The sequence below is a fragment of the Neovison vison genome, chromosome 2, assembly GCF_020171115.1.
Source record: "Neovison vison isolate M4711 chromosome 2, ASM_NN_V1, whole genome shotgun sequence".
Lineage (NCBI taxonomy): Eukaryota > Metazoa > Chordata > Mammalia > Carnivora > Mustelidae > Neogale > Neogale vison.
The window spans coordinates 232,542,182-232,563,568 of NC_058092.1; the positions used below are offsets into that span (position 1 = coordinate 232,542,182).

Below are 21,387 nucleotides of genomic sequence, written 5' to 3' on the forward strand. Positions count from 1 at the left end.
GTATAGTGTAAACATAACCTATATATACTGGGAAGCCAAAAAGTTCATTTGACTCCCTTCATGGAAATATTCACTTTATTGAGGTGGCCTAGAACTGAACCCACAATATCCAAGAGGTATCCCTGTGCCAGAATTAAAATTATTAAGAACCGAAGAGAAGGATATTTTCATATCTGAAATATGATGGTAAAGCAGGAGAACAGATACATGATTTGATTGTTTATCTCAAGTTTCAGTAAAACTTAAAAATAAATAAGATAATAAATAATAAATAAAATAAAATAAAAATAAATAAATAATAAAACTTGAAAATAGGATATATCCCAAAAAAGTGCCCAAGTCCTAAGTTCAATAAATTTTACTGCACACTCACTCATGTGTCCACACCCAGATCAAGACATAGAACACGACCAGCTTGCCACAGTCCGCCTTTTGGCCACCTCTCAGTGTCACCTGCCCCCCAATGATAACCTCTACTCTGACTTCCAGATTGGCTTTTCTGTTTTTAAATTCCATGTAAATGAATCTTACCATAACTACTCCCTTCTACTCTTCTACTGGCTTCTTTTGCTCAGTGTTATATCTGTGAGATCAATCCATATTTTCATAGGTAGCAATAATGTACTCTTTTTTGCTGGTGTGTAATAGTCCATCGTGTGCACACAGAGTGACTTATTCATCGTATGTCGATGGGTATGTGTCTTATTACCATTTGGGGCTGTCATGAATAGTGGTGCCATGAACCTACCTGCCCCTGCCTTATCGTGTGCACGCGAATGCATTTCTTTCAGGCATAAGAGTGAATTAGTCAGATGAACAGGTATTAGAGAGTTGAACATGAATAGATATCCCAAAAACATTTCCAAACCTGTGCTATTTTACATTTTCAGCACTGTTTACAAGTGTCTATTGTCCCACTTCTTTGCCTATACTTCATACTGTCCCTTTTCCTTAAAGCCATTCTGGTGCCTATGTGTCATATCTCATTGCATGTTTTGTATTTTCTCGATGACTAATGAAAGAGAACACCTTATCTTGTTCCCTAAAACCACAGGGCCTTTGTACATACCATTCCCTTCGACCTGGGATTCTTCTTGCCCCTCCAGCAACCCTCTGTCTGATAACCTCTTGGCTTCTCATCCTGCTTCAAGTGTTAGCCCAAGTACCCACCCACAGGGAAGTCTCCTCGATCTACAGTCTGAGGCAGGTTCAATGGGTTAGAGAGCTGCAGTGTTATGCCTCCCAAAAGATCACATCCTCCAAAATGATATATACAAATCCGAACCCCTGCATCTTCAGAGTGTGACCTTCTTTGGGAAAGGGGTCAAGGCAGATCAAATCAGTGCAGAGGAGGTCAGACTGGAGTAGGCTGGGCCCTAAATCTGATGACGGATGTCCTTACAAGGAGGGGAAATCTGGACACAGAGACAGACACACACAGAGGGAAGATGGTAGGGGACTCCCCTGTGACCCTGGAGATTGAGATGTGGATGGTTCAACTATCAGCCCAGGGACCCCAATGGGACAGCCAGGCCACCAAAGCTGGAGGAGGCACAGAAGGAGCCTGGCCTCATTCCCAGAGGCTCTGGAGGGAGAGCAGCCCTGCTACCACTTGGAGGTTGGCCTTCCAGCCTCCAGAATCGTGACGGAATAAATCCCTGTTGTTTAAAGCTGCCGAGTGTGCAGAGCTTTTGCAGTTGCCAAGGAAACGAATATGCGGGGCTTCCTTCTGAGCGCTTAGCCCAGGCTCTAGTCCCACCCTCCCTGGTAATCTTTCTTTTTAATAGTCTCACTTTCCCCATTCGATTATGAGAGGCCAAAAAACACCAGAGGCATCCTTGACTCTCTTCCTTATCTCTCGCACCCCTCATCCAGACGTCATCCGGCCTTATCCTGCTTTCAAAACAGCCGAAGTACAACCACCTCCCACCACCACCACCATCTGGGGTGCCGAAGCCACACCCCAACAGGCCTCCCTGCTTCCACACTGCTCCCCTAAGTCAACAGAGCAACCGGGTTTGTCCTTCTCACCTGGAAATCAAGGCATGTCATTCCTGCACCCAGCAACTTTCTAGGGCTCCCCTGACTGACCTAAGAACAAAAGTCAAAGGCAAAGTCCTTCTACTGCTCCTCCCCACCAAGGCGCACCCTGCTCTAGCCACAGCAGCCTCCTGCTCCTCCAGGGGAGTGCCAGACAGGCAGTCACCACAGGACCTTTGCTCAAGACATTCCCACTGCCTGGAGGTCTCCTCCCACAGCTGCCTGACTCCCTGATGACCTCCTTTAAGCCAACTCAGCCTCAGTACCGACTCCTCAATGAAGCCACCCATGCATGCCTTTAACGACAGCCCATCCCCTCCCCAGAGCCTGCCCTCCTGACCCCCACTGCCAGCTCTGAATTTGGTGTGTTTTCTCTCCATAACACTCACCACCTTCTGCTGCTAGAAAAGCTCTATTTTATTACATTCCCTGCTTTCATGTGCCTCCCCCACTAGCACGGAAGCTCTTGGAGGGCAAGGATCTGTGTCCATTGGGTCTCTGAAGTATCCCGAGCACCTAGACAAGGCCCAGCTCATGGCAGGTCCTCCCTAAATATTTGCTCAACTATCAGGACCGTTTCTATTCTTGCTCCCACCGGAGGTGTGTTTGTGTTCGTGAAATCAATCAGTCGACGGGTCCCCCAGTCCATGAAAGTGTCTGCTCTGATCTTTCTCTTCTCTCTTCTCCTCTCTCCATCCCTCTCTACCATCCCCTCCTCACGCAGGCTTCTCCACCTGTGCACTGTTAGGAGGCCCAGAACACCAACTGCCCCCTACCCTGTCCACATCCCCGAGACAGCCAGGCCGGCCCGCACGGGGCAGGACAGACCACCCAGAGGGCCCGCCCTCCATGAGTCAGTATCTGCAGAGGCCCAGTTGGCTCCTGTCAGGTGAATGGATGTGAGGCCCCCGCCCGTGACTGCTGGCGACCCTCGGGCCCCTCTGGGCCCTGCCACAGTGAAGGTACTAGGTGGTACTCAAGCCGGCGGTTAGGGCAATGAGTCCCAGGATGATGCCAGCTGAGGCCACAAGCAGGAGAACACACTGAACCTTCTCGTGGGTACCGGAGATAACCAAGGGCGAAAATGCAGCCAGAAACCTTGAAGGTGAGTCTCCGCTCGGCTCTCATTAGCTGTGGGGCTGGGGCAGGCCATTTAACCTCTGACTTTAATTCCCTTATCTCCAAAACAGAGTTTCCCTCCGGGTATATTGAAGATGAAATAAAATATCAATTTCATGAGATTTCATAAAATAGTCAAGAAAATTCACATAAGCAAGTAACAAAATCCACATCTGAACCAGAAAGGCCTGTGGTTCCTTAATAATCTATGGTTCCCAGGCCAGGGAGCCCCAAAGGGCCCCTTCCTTTCGTTTCCCTGTTCTCCTACTCTTTGCCCTTCTCCCACTCGGGTGTTTATGATGCAAGCTTCTGGAGAATAAGAATGGTGCGTTATCACCATTCTGGTAAATTCTCCTTTTCAATTTTCAAGAGACTCATGATTTAGAATGTTTGGTCCTGTTATTCCCATAAAAATCCAAACATCCAAAATTCCAGCATTTTGGCCTCTAAACACGGTCTCCCAGACTGCTTCTTAAAGCCACACAGAGCAGAAAATCCCTTTATCAGAGCAAGCAGGACATTCCTCAGTTTGGAAGCCACCCCCACTAGGATTCCTTCTGCCTCTGGTGCACCTCGCACACTCCCAGCTCCCCGCCAGGCCCTGGAGAGTCAGAGCAGCATTGTGAGCCAAGAACAGTCTGGAGGCCGAGCGCCCAGAGAAGCCGGACGACCGGGTGCGACAGACAGGCTGTGGGGCCGGAGGACTCTGGGTGCAGAGGACTCCAGTGATAAGCAGGAGTGGGGAAGACACGGGATGACACCGGAGAAAACAGTGCTACCCCAGGTGGCCCTCACATTTGGGCAAAGTAGGGCACCAGGTGTCTCAGGGCCAAAGGTGACAGAGAGACAGACAACAGGACCGGCCCACACACATCCGCTTGGACACCAGAATGAAACCTGGTTCAATGTCCCATAACCAACTTCAGGCCTTCCCGGGGTGGGGCGGGGCGGGGGAGGGGTGCATCTGAAGCCACAGGCATCGGCCATCTTCAAGGCTTCCGCCTCATTTCAGGTACAAGAAGATCATCTGAACGTTGGAAGTGGATCTTAGTATCAGAATCCAGGTGTTCCAGAGAATTCCTTGAGGGGAAGGACTACCAAGAGGAGCTGCAGCTGGTTTCACAGCAGCACTGAGAAATGGCTCGGACAGAGGCTGTCGTTATAACCAGACATTTCCTCCTGAGAGAGGGACCAGCCGTGAACTTCTCCCGGGGGTCAAACTCCAGTGAGACAAGACATGGGCCACAGAATGCCACAGGACCGTGAGCAGGCACCACAGAGACATCTGTGCGTGTAGGGTGGCAAGTTTTTTCTTGTGACCTCAAAATGTCAACTCCTTCATCAAAACTCTGATCTGCACCGACTCTCTCGTAGTCCCGGCTCCAGGAAGGAAATCGAGGTGACATCCTGAATTCCAGCCACGCCCTTCGGGTGCATGTCAGGCTCCTACTCACCAACCACAGCTGTAGAGTCTTGAGAAGGAAATCGAAACTCGGTGGTCTGAAGTGGTAAGTGCCGCTCTAATCTGCTCAAGGATTTGCAGCAATGAAGGCAGCCAACGTACCAATGGGACGGGGGTGGGGAGGGATCGCTCAGGGAGTGGCACGGTCTTGGACTCCACTTTGTTCAGTTTATGAGCCATGGGAAATCTTGTGGGTCTTCAGAAGATTCTGCAAGGAGAGGACATGTGACAAACTGTCATTAAATGACCCATCTGGGTGGAGAGCCACCTCCTCAGACCGACTAGAGGCGAACGATGATCCAAGAGTGACCGTAGAGCTCTCCGCTGAAACGTTCTCTTTGAGACTTCAGATGTTCGGTTCTGCTCTGCCTGTGGCTGCTCCTAGAGCAGAAGCCCGCGGTTGTTTCCAGATGAGATCGCCTGCTCCCAACTGGGTCGGTGTTAGAGGATTCCAGGTAGGCTGGAAGGACAGTCACAAGTGAGAGGACAAGCCTTTGCCCTCCTGCTGAACTTGAATTCCTGAAAGATCTATCTTCCCTCAGCATGAAGAAATGTGAACAGCGTTATTGTTGTTTTTCTTTTTCTCTAAACTTATATTATTAAATAAACATCAGTAAAATTCTACTTGTTTAAAAAAAAGAGGTTATAAGTGGAGTTATAAGGTGCTTTTATTCTTCCAAACTCTTCTGCTTAAAATGAGGAAAAAAGAGTGCCACAGACTGACTGTCCTTGTTCCCTCAAAGTTCGCATTTTGAAACCAAGCCCTAAGGCGATGGTTTTAGGAGGCAGGGTCTCAGGGAAGTGACAAGGTGATGAGGGTAGAGACTTCGTGAGTGGGATTCGAGCCTTACAAAGGAGGGCTCCGGAGCCCCTCGTTCCTTCCACCACCTGGGAACACAGAAGAAGGTGAAGGAGGTGGTCATCTACGAACCAGGAAGCCAGGGTCCTCTCCAGACACCCAGTCCACCAGCATCTTGACCTCGGACTTCCCAGCCTCCAGACCCATGAGAAAGAAGCGTGTGTAGTTTACAAGCCCTGGAGATGGGAGATGGTCAGGGCCGCTCAAGAGGACGAAGGCAAAGAAAAGAATGTCTGCTGTCATGTGGCAAACACAGTTCCGTAAAAGCTCCACCCGGGCACTCTGAAAAACGAGGTCACAGGAAAGTTAAGAGTTCGAGCCAGAATACTCAAAATCTATGGAATCGGAAGATTAAAAAAAAAAAAAAAATCAATCCTTAAAAACCATGGCACACTCAAGAAAAAACATGAGCTGCTTAAAACAATGGAATACAGCCACGGTGATAGGACTGGACTTAGAAAAAGAAAGAAACTGCAAGTGAAGGCAGCACCCTGGAAGGGGGTGGGAGGAACGAGGAAGCAGCCAAGTCGCGGGGACAAGGGCGAGCGGGGAAAGGAATCAAGCCACAAGCACCCAGAAATAGCGCACACGAGCCCCCTCGGGTTCAGACGGGCGCAAACACGGCATTTGGAAATCGCTGGAGACAATTCTTGCTTCACTCTGTGGGATCCTCACGTTGTGAGAAGGTGGCAGTGCCTCCTTCGGGTGGCGGGGCCTCAATTCGCTGATGCAGACACCGAGCCTCAGACAAGGGGGTCTCCGGCCTAGAGCCACTGGGCTGATCGTGGGCGGAAACGGGACGCGCGGCAAAGCCTGCCCCGGGCGCCCGGGGACCGCGGCCGAGCCGGCGGGGCTGGGCCACCCCACTCACATCCCGAACCGCGGCAGCTGAACAGTTTCTAATTCTGACACCTTGACGTTTCTCGCACATCAAATCCCATTAGCGGGACACACCTACAAAATACTCCGAAGCCAGAAGAGAGGATATTTTTAACCCGCACTTCAAACGGCATGTGTGGGAAGGTGTGTTTTAGAACACCTGTTGGCGGCGAAATCAGGCTTCGTGGGGGCTGATTCGGGAAGTTAGAACCACAACAGGAGCCCCAACCTAGTCATTATGTCCCCGTGGGGGCCGTGCTGAAGGCCCTCACACAGCTTACAGGCAACACTCCGCTCTCTGCGGTTAACCCCACCTCACCCGCAGGGGTGGGGGGCACCCAAGGGCTGGGGGGCAGTGGCTGGCCTGTCAAAGCAGCTACCTCACATTGTAAGAGCACGTGCAAAGATTTTGTTCTCAGGGCATTTGGGGAAATGGTAGGGCACTGGAGAAAAATAATAAATCTGCATAAGGACAAACAGCCCTAAAGAGGTTTTCAATGACTCTCCAACTTCCTCTTGCCTGAAGTCAGGAGGGTAGGTCTGTCCACACTTGAGCTCAGGGTGCCTGCCTTCTCCCTGGGCTGTGCCTCCTTGGGGCAAAGGATGAAGTAGCTGGGAAAGATGACAAGGACCAAAGGACAGCCCAGCCAGCTGCTCCCTGCTGATGACGGTCCAGCAAGGGGACACCCTGTGGGGCGCAGTAAAGGCAAGGCAGGTCTTCACCTGAACCCCTCTGGGCACGTCCTGGGTGCCGAGCAACGTTCTGGGCTGGGAGGAGGGGAGAGGAGAGGCCAAGCCCCTTCTAACCTGGGGATTCTGCTCAAGGAGGGGCGGGCAAATAACACCCAAGGAAACAAGTCACCCACATTCAGGGAGGGACAGCACCCCATAAGAATTAAGAGGGGACAGTCACACAAGCCTGGCTGGGAGTTTCCAAGAGAGCCTAGAAGCTACAAACAGAAAAGTGAAATGATCCAGCAAATGTTTTAAAATTATAAATCACCTAATTTCACTGCTCGACAAAATCCTATGAGTTCTTAGGACTCCTTCTCTGGTGAGGCAGTGAAGGCTTGGAGCCATAAGATAATAGTTCCAAGGCCCCAAAATCCAGAAGTGTCAAGGTCAAGGTCTGAACTCCACGTGCCTAGGACCCCCACACTATGACACCCCCCCATGCTCCATCTCCATCCGCCCACTCCAGGAGTCGAATTCCCAACTGGAACAACACGACCCCGCCCCCATTCCCACCAACAAATTCAGGACTAACAGGGCCTTCCAATTTTTGACTGAAAGCACGGGTAACTGTGAACACTTCCTCTTTAACAAAGGTAACTGCACTTACAGACAGAACGTTCAAGGCGTTAGCTGGAGCAAGTCTCAGTGCTGCAGGAAAACAGGCCCAGCCATTGGGACGCAGCCCCGCGAGCCTTCACTTAGCTTCCACGGAAGCCCGGACGCTGTTCACCGAGCCGCAGGTGCTCAGGTCCCTACGGGTCATTCTCGTGAAACCTGAAGACGTTACCCTCTTGAGAAACACAACGTCCAGTTGTACACAGCCCAAAGCTTCCTATCAGCTGTCATTAAAGAACAGCCCTACTTACACAAACCAAACTTGGGACTTCACTAATGTTGGCTCTAGAAAGAAGCTGCCGGAATTCTGGCCTGCAAAGTGCTACCGGTTGAGCGGCTTCAGGCTCTGTGGCTGGGGCTGAGTGTGGAGGGAGGACAGAAGAGCGGGCCGGCCGACCCAGGGTCCGGATCACACACCCCTGAGCCCGCGAGCTCCTGGCCAGGGGCCTCGCCCGCCCTTGCCGGTCCCCAGCGGCGCAGCAGCCGCCTGCAGCATGCTTTCGGGGACCGCCGAGACCATGAGATGTTGGCGCGGCACTCAGGCGGCCCAGGTCTCAGGGATGAAGGACCACGTCCCTCCCGGGAAGCTGGAGGAGACGGCGCATGCGCAGACAGGGTTTGGAGCACATGGAATTACGGATGCTGAAATACCGAGACACACACAGGACAGAGGGTGACCAAATGCTGAACTGGGAAGGGAGGGAACGGCAGGAGCTGAGCAGGAGGCAAAAGGCCCCCTGCATGGGCCGGTGCTATAGCGCCCCTCCCCAACAGAGACGCCAACTCACTAACCCTGGGACCCGGAAACACTTGGGCTATCTGGTAAAAGGAAACGAAGCTTGCAGATGTAATTAAGGTTGCTTGAGATGGGAGGGGATCCTGGAGCATCCACGAGGGCCCAGTGTCATCGCGAGCTGCTTAAAAGTGGAAGAGGGAAGCAGAAGGAGGACCCAGAGGCTTAGGAAGAATGCAGGCACCTCCAGAAGCTGGAAATGACAAAGACCTCCCCTCCAGCTCCAGAAGGAGCATGGCCCTGCCCACACCGTGATTTAGTCCAAGGGGGCTTCTGTCCTCCAGAACCGGAGGAGAGTAAGTGCGAGTGGCCCAGGGGGCTGCATGTATGAGACGATGTGACAGCAGCACCAGGAGTCGGTGCTCACGGATCCTGCAGGACTGACGCAGCCTGGCAGGATGGAGGGCAGGGGGTGGCCGGCAGGGCGACCTGCCGGAGGAAAGGCAAGAAGCCAAGAACTGTGCGGTGTATCAGCTGTGCAGGAAGGAGCTTGCCTGCCTGGAGCAGGACCGTCACAGTAGGGAAGGCCAAGGTCGCGTGACCCTTGAGCCTCAGAGAAGGAGGCCAAGACATGAGGTGCTGGGCCCAAGAGAGCCACTAAAGGTCTGACTTGGGGAAAGCCACAGAACAGCCTGGAAGGGGTATAGGTGCTGGTGAGAAGCACTGGTAGAAGGGAAGAGGACAAAAGCCACTGGCTGCTGATGTGGCTGGAGGTCAGCGCCCTCCTCCTGCCCAATCCAGCCAGATGACATGAAGGGGCAGAGCCCAACAGGTGGAGCAGGCCAACCCGGCTCCGGGTACCAGCAGCCTTTGCACTAAAGGCTTTCTGCAGAAGACACATAGCCTGAGTCTCCTGTCAGGCTCTCTCTCTAAGATGAGCATCTGAGGCATCGCCCTTCCTGGTGGGACACGTGGGGCTAATGTTGCAACACCATGCAGGGCATGCGACCCAAGCTCAGCGAATCACGGGCTGCATCTCCGGCCAGCACAACAACCAAAGCCACCAGAACCCTCCTGTGCCACTGGTACCTGGATGTTGAGTCTCCCTCGGTGTGCCCCGAGGCCATAGCGCTTGGAGGTAGAGGCGTGAAGCTGGAAGTCTGTGATTTTTAAGGTTTCCAGACCGAGAGGTGGGCAACCTAGAAAGGACAGTGCTTGTTAAAAACAAAGACAGATGTTCAAAGGCGAGTTTCTGGTTTTCTAAATCTGGCCTCCCCTTTTTCCATTTGCCCCTGCACCGCCCCCCGCCCCGGGGCATGTCCGGCTTGTCCAGACAGATGCACTGCACTCCACCATCAACAGTGTGCCAACCGCCTTTCCTGTTGGCACTTCCTCTCGGGCTGTCTGTGCTCTGATACTCCTTCTCTCTGTTGCTGTCCCTGCTACTGTTTGAGGCTGTTTCCAATTAACGACTCAGCCAGGGAGCGCTATTGGTCAGAAATTTCGGAGCAATCCTGTGGTTGAGTTCTGCAGATTAATCAGAACGTGTGGATTTTGCTTCAGCAACTCTGGCCTTTGTATTGTGCATGCTAATGAGCAAGGCCATATAAATAGGAAAAAAAAATCTATTGTTTTCCATTCTTGGCAAAACTGGCAGTTTTGAGAACAGCTACGAGCTACAGCATGGTCCAAGCCGCTCCTGGAATAAGACGCTGGCACATGGGCAGAGCCCTGGCCAGACTCCCCGTCCAGACCAGCATCCCTGCGGGTGAGAGCTTTAACAACAGCTCAGGGCCGGATCCCATGGCCTCCGGACCCCCGAGCTGTTGTTGTCACAGTGCAGCCCACCTTGGGGCTGGAAGTCTCCGAGTGACGCTATCTGTCTCCTCCGATCTGACCCTGTCAAGGAGGAGGGTGAGGCCCAGAGACTCAAGGTGAGCCTTCCCAGGCATCCCTTCCAGCAGCAGAGCTGGACCTTGGATGCTGGCCTCCACATCCTTGGCTCCAGGCTGCTTCCTGATCCTGCCACGTCTGCCATGTGGCTGCCTGGGTTGGTTCACATGCACCAGCCATCTCTGCTAGGAGGAGGGGGCAGAGGTACCAGAACCCAGAGTGCTAAGCAGCACCAAGAGGGGAGTAACGGTGTCCCTGCTGCCCCCTGACACAGCAGGAGACCCCAGGAGGCTTCAGGTGGCGCTTTGAGCAATGGTGCACCTGCTGGATTCTGCCGGGGGGGGTGCACCTCAAGTGGGGGGCCAGGGGAGCAGGGACCATGCAGTGAATGGGGGACGAGGGTGTGGATACGGTGGGGACCACAGAATGAATGGGGAGGGCATGCAGCCAGGGTGGGATATGGCCCGGGGGATCTAGGCAGCAAGCAAGCTTGAGCGCCCAAGGCTGACCTCACAGAGGGTATTCTAGTTATCATAACCTCCTTCCCTCACTAGGATCTGTCCTGGGCACTTTCTCAGCCTCTGGCGCACATGGGTGGCATTTCCTTGGTCCCAGTGCTAAGAGAGTAATTCTCCATCATGCCTACTGGAAACTGACCAAGTGTCAGAGCACTGAGCAAAGATATTTCTTACATGCTTACTCAGAAATCCACATGGCCTGCCTCCACCTGTTGTGCTTGGTCATGGAACCTGTTCATGCTGATCCAGCAGTAGCCACACCTGCCCCTCTGGGGCTCGGCCCCTGGGCTCAGGCTGTGAGATCCAGAGCCTGAGCCCCCACGCTGCCCCACAGTGGCCTCAGGATGGACATCACCTTCTTTGCATGCTGCTCGCCTCTCTGGGCCATATCCCTCCAGCCTCTCAGACCTCAGTGGTTGTTGGTAGGCACCTGAGGCCCTGGTCGAGATTCAGGGCAAGGACTGAGGGTCAGGATCACTATCTAACCTGAGAGGTTAGATTCCAGAATGTTCTTCAACCTGCCTCTCAGCCCTGGCCCTGACCCCGGGTTCGGGGCTTCCTCAGCTAGAGATGCTGCCCACTGTCCCCAGTTCTTACCACTCTCCTACTGTTCCCCTCTCCTCCTTGCCACCTAGTCCCAACCCACCCTGCTTCAGACACATCAGCATCCGCAGGGAAACCCACATCGCCTGGGCCCTGACACCTCACTGGCTGGTCAGTGCTTCTGCTGGACGATTCCCTGTGTCCTGGGAGTGGCCTCTGCATCTGGATTCTGCCAGATACGCCAGCTTTGGTTTCAGACCCGGACAGAGAACAGGGCACTGGCCTGTCCCTCCCACGTCCTGAGGCTCTGTTCAGAAGCCCAGTCTTCTCACATGAGCATCAGGAATTCAGAAAGGATTCACTGCCATTTCAGTGAGACTTTCTCACAGCGCTGTCCAATGTGTTCACATCCCCTGGTCCCTCCCTCTTAGCAGAAAACACAGCAGGTGCTGAATTTCAGGTACTCCATCGGGCAAACCCTCCTATTACTCATTTAGGTAATTGGGTAGACAACACAAATTACATATTATTTATTAGTTAAATAACAAAGAATAATTGTTACCCAAAGCATTTCTTCCAGGAAAAGAGAGCATCTCGTATGCACATGCATACTTCAATTCAAAAAGGAACCGAACAAGATTGCATATTCACCAGGATCACTCTTACATTGATAAGTGGACGCCCCACACATCCTCTCACCAGGATATACAAGGTGGGGAAGAAAGTGCCCAGAAGAGGGGTGTTTATCGACTGCACATCTAATATCAACCCAAAAGCTCAATGCCGGCCCTCTTGAGGGGCTCAAGCATCAGGCCCACAAAGCAAGTGTGGACCCAGAGTCAGGACCGCTGTCAGCTGCCCCATCTGACAAATGTCCACTCTTGCCCACTCTTGTATGATGTGACAGCGTAGGCCAGAAAAGTCACTCCTTCGGTCCACAGCACAGCTGATGACGTCTTTGGTGAGGAGCCCAGATAAACACACACACACACACAGACTGTATTCAAACACCAGCTTCCCTGAATCCTAATAAGGATGTTTTTTTTTCCTTATCACAAGACACCATCTTCAGAGAATTTGGTTTTGTTTGGAAGCCTTGTCTGTTGCCCATGCCATTACTAAAGACACGAGGCAGCCCCACACTGAGAAAGGCCACAGCAAAGTCACTGACGCACGGAGGTTGCTGGGGCATCTCTGGCTGTTAGAAACCAACAGTGGTTAATGTAAGCAGGAATGGAGATTGCTGGGGGCATAGTAGGAAGCTCCCAGAAGGGGCCAAGGCAGGGACACAGGACAGGTGCAGGGGGAGCCCCAAGAGGCCTGTCACCCAGCCCGCAAAACCACGGACCATGTGCCCCTGAAGGACCAGACAAATCCCGACAGCACTGCGGGCCACACCACCCCGCCTCAGTGGCTGCACCCAACATCACACCCCTCCTCCCAGAGAGAGCCTGGCCCCCGGCATCACCAGTCTGCCCAGCAAAGTCAGGTGCTGTCGGCAGGGGGTAGATGCCAATCTCCAGCTCCCCGCTGTGCATGCATGTGGGGGGGGCATCTGGAGCATGTGCAGCCCTGCGGGGGGGCGGGTCCCACACCGTCCCCGCTCCCCACCCCCCACTCCCCGGTGAGATGAGTTCTCCAGCCCCACGTCCCCCTCCCCTCTTTTGGATTTTGCATTCTGCACTCCAGCTTTGGTCCCCAGGCACGGGGGCTCTCCTCCTTCGGTGACCTCCTCTCCCTCCCCTAGTCCACTCCCTTTTGGCTACTCCCGATCCAGGGTTGCCACAGCATAAGTCTTAGTCGGCTCGGGCTGCTGTAACGAAGCCCCATGAGCAGGAGGCTTAGACACAGAAGTTTATCGCTGGCCTGTCTGGAGGCTGGAACGCCCAGGATGAAGGCATCAGCGCAGCTGCCCTCTGCTGGGGTGGGGGGAGGGGGGGTGCTGCCTGGTTCTAAGCCGCCCCTTGTCACCCAACCGCACATGGTGGCTCTCTGGGGTCCCTCTCAGGAGGGCACTAACCCCGCTCATGAGGGCTCCACCCTTAGGACAGAAGCCAAAGCCCCCGCCTCCTCAGAACATCACCTTAGGGTTTCCTAAGGATTTCAACCTAGGAATTCTGGGTTTCAGGGGGTCCCAGATATTCAGGCCCCAGCAATGATATTTCCATTTCTCTCCTTCCTTCTTCCTGGTTCAGGGAGACTTTTCCTCCCCTGCAGCTCAGGGTTGTCACCCTCCGGCTCCCAGAGCGTCATCCTTCCCTTGCCCCTGAGCAGGTCACAAGGGCGCCACGCTGCATCCACGCAAAGACAGACGCCACCTCTGCCAGCAGCAGTCAAGTCGCCCATTTGAGGTTTCAACTCAGGACCCTCCCGTGAGTGTCTCTGAAGACCAGACCGTTCCACCGCCTTCCATATGTGAGTCCTGCTTGGCAGCAGAAGGCCGTCCCGCTCCGGAGGTGACTGTCATCACGGATGTGTCCCCACCGCCTTCCACAGCCCACTGCTGAAGAAGCTCTCCAAGGCTGCGGTGACTTTCTCCTCCTCCAGCAGACTGTCCCTGCACACTCAGATGGCAGAAGCCCAGGGAGGGGTCCCGGAGACGCTTATGCTGTCCTTACCTGTGGAAGTCCCCTCTGTCTCTCTGCACCCCACCGGACCTTCTCCTTCCTCAGTTCTTCCGTTCCCTTCCTGCCACGACGTGCCTGCTTGACGTGGGCTTTGCCTCGATTCCCATGGCCATCAGTGAAATTTGGCTCAACACGCATTACCACATCGCCCCCAGCAGGGCTGGGGCATCACCATGGCCGCTTTGCTCGACAGAGACACATGCTCCCCCAGCTGGGAGCTCCCTGCCTCCCAGGAATCACATTTACAACTTTTTTTTTAATTAATACAATGTTTACACATAAAGTAGTGTATTTAGCACAACCTCTCTATCCTACCTGCCTTGAGCAAGGGTCGACAAAGCAAAAATCCTAGGTCAAAACCACGTCATTGTGGACAGCAAGTTCCTAGGCCTTTCATAATGATTTATGCTGAAAGTCTGACACAGGGATCTCCACATTTAGGAAAATGAAGGGTTTTCCTATACTGAAGGACAGGACAATGGAGGACAGCTCAAATAGCTTTTGATTTAGAGCTGCTAAGTTAATTCAAAATACAGAGCATTGCAATGTCCGTATTAAATACTTAACTCGGATGAATTTCAGCATATTTCCACCTGATTCATTTTTCCCCTCTTCTTCCTACCCTGCGAACATCATCCTTAAGGCTCTCGGCAGGTCTCGTTAAGGTCCACAATGAGCAAAATGAGCTGCCCCTCCACCGGCAAAGCAGAACAATACTGCATCAGAAAGAATACTACAGAGGACAATTAAGAAACCACTGCCAAGCACACTCACCCACTCAGGAGAAGGGTGCAAGCAGGAAATCGAAAACATACAGAACAGTCCAGAGGCCTCAGACCCAGTCAGGTGAGGCTTGTCTCCCCTGTTGCTACGGCACTAAAACTCCCTCAGGTCCCCCACGCTGCAGAGGCCTACAGAAGGTCCCAGGACCATTCCTCCCTCCAGCTGCAATCCAAGCTATCAAAGTCCGAAGAGTCATACAAAGAAAAGGAGCCGGAAATGGCAGGCTGACCACATCTGGCCACCAGGCTCCACGACCTCGGGCCAAAGCTCCAGACCACCTCCTACTCTTTGAGGGGACATCTGGAGAACTTCAGTGACTTAGCTGATCCCCGGTTTTGGACACAACAGAGGACTGCTGCTAACATTATAAGCCCAGGGGCAGAAAGCAGCCAGACAGAATCCACAGGATGAATCAGCCTCTGCATCTTCAAAATTGGAACTCGGGGAGAGGCAGAGAGGGTAGAAAGGAGACGAACCATGAGCCCAGCTCTGGTCCCTGGCTTGTCCGACTACTGGAGAGGAACAAGACAGTGATACTCAGACCAACATGAGACTTCTCACTGGCCGCCTGTGCACCGCACGGCTCAGGAAAAACAAATCAGAATCTAGAATCTGCTACCAGTCAACAGTCCGGGTAACTAAGGGCATTTTCAGAAATCTAATATCTAATACTTAGAACATGTAGCTCTTCCCACCAGAACCAGACACTCTTGCTGAAAGAACTTCTGGAATAAGGAGCCAGAGACACAGAGACCCACAGACACACACAGCAGATGCGAAGGGTTGAGTACTCTGTGCGGTACTTACTTCCTCTAAAAGAAGCCAAGAGAACTCTCCAACCAAAGCACTCCAGCATTTTGAGGTTAGAACAAGGCTAGAACAAGAAGTGAGAATTCCTTTGGTTTAAAGTCTCAGAGAAACAGCCTGCCCTGTCCGAGGAGCTGTCAGCCAGCATACCTCCCCCCACCACGGAGGGCTCGTCTGCACCCACCAGGACACTTCACGGAGGGGCCGGAAGTGCTGCCCCAATGAGCGAGTAAAACAGAGAAGAAACAAGTGCTTCCAAGCTTAGCATAAGTGGCCACGGTCAGGAAGTCAAAAGGCCGGGAGCCAGAACCGAAATATGCTTGTGTTACAACCAAGACCGTAATGTCAGTGGCGATCACTGCCAGGCTCACAGAGAGCTGGGAAGCCTCGGGGAAGCTGAGCACCCCCAGTCCCCCGGCCCAGCCCCGGCCGGGCTGCACAGAAGCTGCGGGCCAGGGATCCCGCAGGGACCCCACGGCAGCCACGGAGCCCCCCGCAGCACTGCTCCCTGTTCCTCCTACAGAACAAATCCACAAAAACTCCTACATGATCAAGTTCTTGTTGCTTCTAAAAGGACAAAGAGTAATCCTTTGTAAAGCAGGTGGGGGAGGAGAACGTGAAAATGGGCGGGAGAAAGATGACTTTGGAAGGATATTAGAGATAAGGGATGTGTCATAACCAGAAGGAAAGGGTGACAGTCGTCAAAGATGACCCCACATGGCTCCTAAAGGCGGTGCGAGTCTATGAGAAGGCCCTGTGTCGAGCGGGCACCGTCCACCAGGCCTGGCGCCTGTTCTACCTCCCCCTCTGACAAGCACACACACAGACTTCATTCAGTGTGACTCAAGCTTAAATTCTCTGCGTTGCGGCCACCTCACGAAACAGCTGTGGGCAGGCACAACACACTGGTCTCCCAGTGGAAGCCCCAGTGGCCCAGAGTTCAGGGTGAGGTCCGTATGGACAGTGTAAGTTAGAATTCTGGGTCTGGGGCACCAACCCCAACATCCCACCCCCAAAACCCCGATCCGCCTGGGGGGCAGCCGTCATGACAGACAAGTCACGAGAAGTATTTTAAAAGGCTAATGATGTGGGGCTCGATAGGGCAAAGGTGCAGGCAACCTCCCTGAGCCCGAAGCTCTGAAGGCATCTTGTGATCTCATCTCCCCGGGACAGGGAGAGAAGGGCGTCCTCATCCCCACTTCACACGTACACAAACAAGACTGGAGGAAGCTTCCGCAGAGTTAAACAGCTAAGTATGCGAGTTATAATTTGAAGATTAGGTATGCCGTACGAGCCCAGGCACGGCTGGGACGCCACCTGCTTGACTTGAAGAGGCAAGAGAGGGAGGCAAATCCAAGTTTCGTGGTGGTGTTTGGGGTCACGATGGAGAAAGGCAGTGGGGCCGGGCTGGGCATCCCCAGTTGGCAGAGCAGAGCTCAGAGGTCCAGGCCAGTGGGCCTTCTGTGATCATCAGCTCAAAGCAGAGTGAAGAATTCTCCAAGACCTCGAGAGCACTGGCAGGGACAAGTGCACAGCCCTACTCTTGCCATAAATCGAAGAGGTCTGACATAGGACGTTCTGTCCCTCACCTTTCTGGAGCGGACATGCCCTTCAATGGGTGAGAAGGTGGAGGCAGCCCTGCTGTGCTGGAGGGAGGGTCTGCGATGGCTCCTGGAGGGTCTCAGACACGCCCAGCTTCCCAGAGGGCAGGTCCCCACTCAGGGTCTTGGGAAAAGGACTTCACGTCAGCCCTGTCCAGCCACCCTCGGAAAGCACCTCCCTCACCGCAGGCCTCCTTCCCCCAGCGTTCTCACCGTGGCCCAACACCAGAATCAGAACCTCCTGGGGAGCTTTAAAAAAACTGCGGTTTAGGGTCTCCTGGGTGGCTCCCTCGTTAAGCATCTGCCTTCAGCTCAGGTCATGATCTCAGGGTCCCAGGATCAAGTCCCGCATCGGGTCTCTCTGCTCCTCGGAAAGCCTGCTTCTCCCTCTCCCACTCCCCCTGCTTGTGTTCTCTCTCCAGCTGTCTCTCTCTCTCTGTCAAATAAATAAATAAATAAAATCTTAAAAACAAAAACAAAACACTGCTATTCAGAGCCCTCCCCAGAGACCCTAAGGAACAGGACTGCAGAGGGGCCCTGGTCTCTACGGCTCCCAGGTGATTGTGAGACCCTCAGAATCTGGCTGGTGTCTCCTCCCTTAAAGCTACAGAGGGTGGGAGCTCGCCTTGTGCTGGCCCTGTGGCTCAGGCACAGGAAATCCTCAGGGAGCAGTATCCGCGGGCTGAAGCCTCCTGCCCAGATGGTGCCCGGGGCACCTGCATCACGCAGCTCTGACTTCTGATCTGGTGGCTGCTCACTGAAGAGCCTCCAAGACTTGCTCCTGACACCCACCCCTCTCATCCTACCCACCCCACCCCTGGCTAACAAAGACACAAAGCCTCCTGTTCTCTTCCCGGGGGGCAGCAACTGCGAGGGTCCATCCCTGAAGCCCCAAAGCCATCAGTATTTCCCAAGTCAATGAGTGAACGTGTCTCATGATCCAACAGAACTGATCATCCTTAGCCGGCACGCTGCGGAAAACCAATATTTTGTTCTTTCTATGTTGCTCATCAGGCCAAAAAAGGAGGAATTATTTTTTCAAAATTCAATCACCTGCTGATTATCCTTGTGAATTTTTCCATATCCAAGGACCACCTGCACTCTTCCTTTGTATTTTTATTTAAATCAAGAATTTTAATGGAAATAAGTGACTGCAAAAAAAGTCTTTTTCTAGAAGACAACAGAGGGAAATGTCTTCATAAGCTTGCAGTAGGCGAAAGAAATTTAAACATGTAACAAAAAACACTAAAGGAAAATACTGATGATTTGTCTGTATTAAATTAAGAACATCTGTTATTCAAAAGACACGGTTATCGGAGGTGAAGGGTGAACCAGGAAGTGCAAGAAGATACTGCTGTGTGTACGTCTGACAAAGGACTCACAGCCACAGTGTTTCTTTTTAAAGATTTTATTTATTTATTTGACAGAGAGAGAGACAGTGAGAGCAGGAACACAAGCAGGGGGAGGACAGAGGGAGAAGCAGGCTTCCCGCTGAGCAGGGAGCCCCATGCTGGGCTCGACCCCAGGACCCTGGGATCATGACCTGAGCCAAAGGCAGACACTTAACAACTGAGCCACCCAGGTGCTCCCATCCACAGAATTTTTAAGAAAAGCAAACATACAAGGGCACCTGAGTGGCTCAGTCAGTTGAGTGTCTGCCTTTGGCTCAGGTCATGATCCCAGGGTCCTGGGATGGAATCCCAAGTCTGGCTCCCTCCTCGGCGGGGAGCCTGCTTTTCCCTCTCCCTCTGCCTGCTGCTCTCCCCGCTTGTGCTCACTCTCTCTCTCACTCTGACAAATAAACAAAATCTTTTTTTAAAAAAAAAAAGGCAAACATACAAAAAACCCTCCTATAAATCAATAAGAAAAACAATGAGCCAAAAGATCTGCGCAGGCATTCCCAAAAGAAGATATGCTGATGGCGAATGAGCATTGGTCATCTGTCTTCAGGAAAATGCCAGTCAAGACCACAATGAAATGTCAGGACCCACACACCAATATCAGTGCAATTAAAAAGACTAATCAAATGTTGGCAAGGACGCAAAGCAACAATACGGGTAGAGAGGTGTTTGCGGGGACAACCCATGTGGAAAACTCTCCAGGGGAATCTACTCAAGATATAAATGCACAGGCCCTGTGACCCAGCAACTCTACCCTGGTGCTGACACCCAGCAGAATCTCACTCACATACACCAGAAGACTTAAACGCAGGAATGATCCCAGAAGCACTATTTATGAGAGCCGAAAACTGAAGACAACCCCAACGTCCATTAACAGGAGAATGAATAAGTAAATGGGGGTATATCCATGCCACAGAATACTATAAATCCTTGAAAATACATGGATCATAACCGTATACGATAACATGAAGGAATCTCATAAACATACTATTAAGTGAAAGCAATCAGACACAGTGTACGATTCCACGAATATTAAGTTCAAAAACAGGCAAAAGGAATCTCTGATGGTGATTATCCTTGAGAGGGAACAGGGCTAGTGACTAACTGGGGTAGGAGGGAAGCCTCATTGGTCTGGTCACCTACTTCTTATCTAAATGATAGTTAATATAGTGCATTAACATTAACCATGAGTGGAGCATATGACAATCCAATGTGTTATGCTCTTAACATTTCCAGACTTTTCTGTGTGTGTTACACTTCAACAACAATAATAATAATAATAATAATAATAAAAAGACTTTGCTTTTCCTGACTGCTACAGCATACTAATACCAACCAAGTCTATTTGTCCAATTTTTAAAGAGGAGAAGAGAATTATGCTGAGTTAAAAAAGCCAATCTCAAAAGTTACATACCATAAGGTTTACTTCATCTAACATTTTTGAAAACACAAAATTGTAGAGATCTCCATTGGCCCAGAGGTTGTGAGGAGTTAAGGACTATGGGACAGGGTATGGGGCTAGGAAGGCATGTCACAAGGAAGCCCCACAGTGAAGGCAAGGCCTGTCTCTCTCTGTGATGGTGTTCCCATGAAATGACAGATGTGGTACAAGGACGCAGGACTATACGCACATATGCATACACACACACAGATAATGTTTGGAATTTAAATACATTTTATTAATTTTGTTATTGTACTGCAGTTATGCAAAAGGTCAGCACCAGAGGAGGCAGAGTAAAGGGTACATAGGATCCATCTGTTTGCAACTTCCTGAGGATTTCTAGTCATTTCAAAATGAAAGTTTTTGTTTTGCTCTTTTAAGATTCCTTAAAAAAAAAACTTTCTCACAACATGTCCAGGTTATTTAACGTATCTTATAAAATCAACAGTTGTACAGAAGTATCACAAACTTAAGGGAATTCTAGTTTAAACTTTTGCAACATCTCCCAAACATATCCTAAAAACCTACAAAGATTCTCAAAAGGAAGAGTCTCAACAATGCTTCCAATGCTTCTAGTGCCAGATGTGCAAGATTATTCCCCACAGCTGAGTCAGATGGAGACAGCTAGAGCAAAAAATGGAGATGTCCAGAGGAGGGACTGGAAACCCTTCATCCCTCTTGCGTGCCTCCATTTTGAAGTCCAGGGTCTGCAACAACGAGAAAACTGAAAATTGGACACCATCTCTAGTTTAGATCTGGCTTTCTGCAGTGGCCAGGTGCTTGCCTCTCCTCCCTGACCCCCATAAGCTTTCCACAACTGCTTGGATCAGAAACTCTCAGAAAACAACCGGACAGGAAGGAGGGACAACTGTCACACAGAAGGACAGTATGGGGCAAAGACAAGAACACCGACAACAGCATAGGAAGGTAATTACTGTTCTCCTAAGTATCCCATCAGAAAAGAGGATCTAAGAACTGCAGCCAGGAAAGAAAAATATGTAGAAGATAAAGATCTGCTTGAAACTGAAAACTGTACTGGGCGTTGACATGCCGACCCAGTCGAAACCTGTAGATATGAGAAAGAGCTGCAACTGCCCCCCCAGGGGAGGAAATCTGGCTGCATTTTGCCTCACTGAAAGATGAGGGAAGCACAAACACTGATGTGCCATCTGTGAAGGACAAAATTCCACAAAAAAGAACATGAGCTATAGCTCCCAAAAGACTTCGAGCAATCATGTACCTTTGAAAGTGATTTCATGCAATAATGGGGAAAATATTTTTCCTAGATATTGTTCATTCTAAGTATAGAAAAAGTATTTAAAATAAGGCCAG

General features: G+C 51.6%; 1 protein-coding gene across 1 annotated transcript in view; it reads right to left on the reverse strand.

Annotated features, from left to right (window-relative positions):
• The window catches only part of CPXM2 (carboxypeptidase X, M14 family member 2), a 123,525-nt gene that overhangs the window by 82,575 nt on the left and 19,563 nt on the right, over window positions 1–21,387 (reverse strand). The window contains exon 3 of the mRNA XM_044240690.1: window positions 9,532–9,641. Coding sequence (XP_044096625.1) covers window positions 9,532–9,641 — 110 coding nt within the window. The remainder of the gene's footprint in view (window positions 1–9,531; window positions 9,642–21,387) is intronic.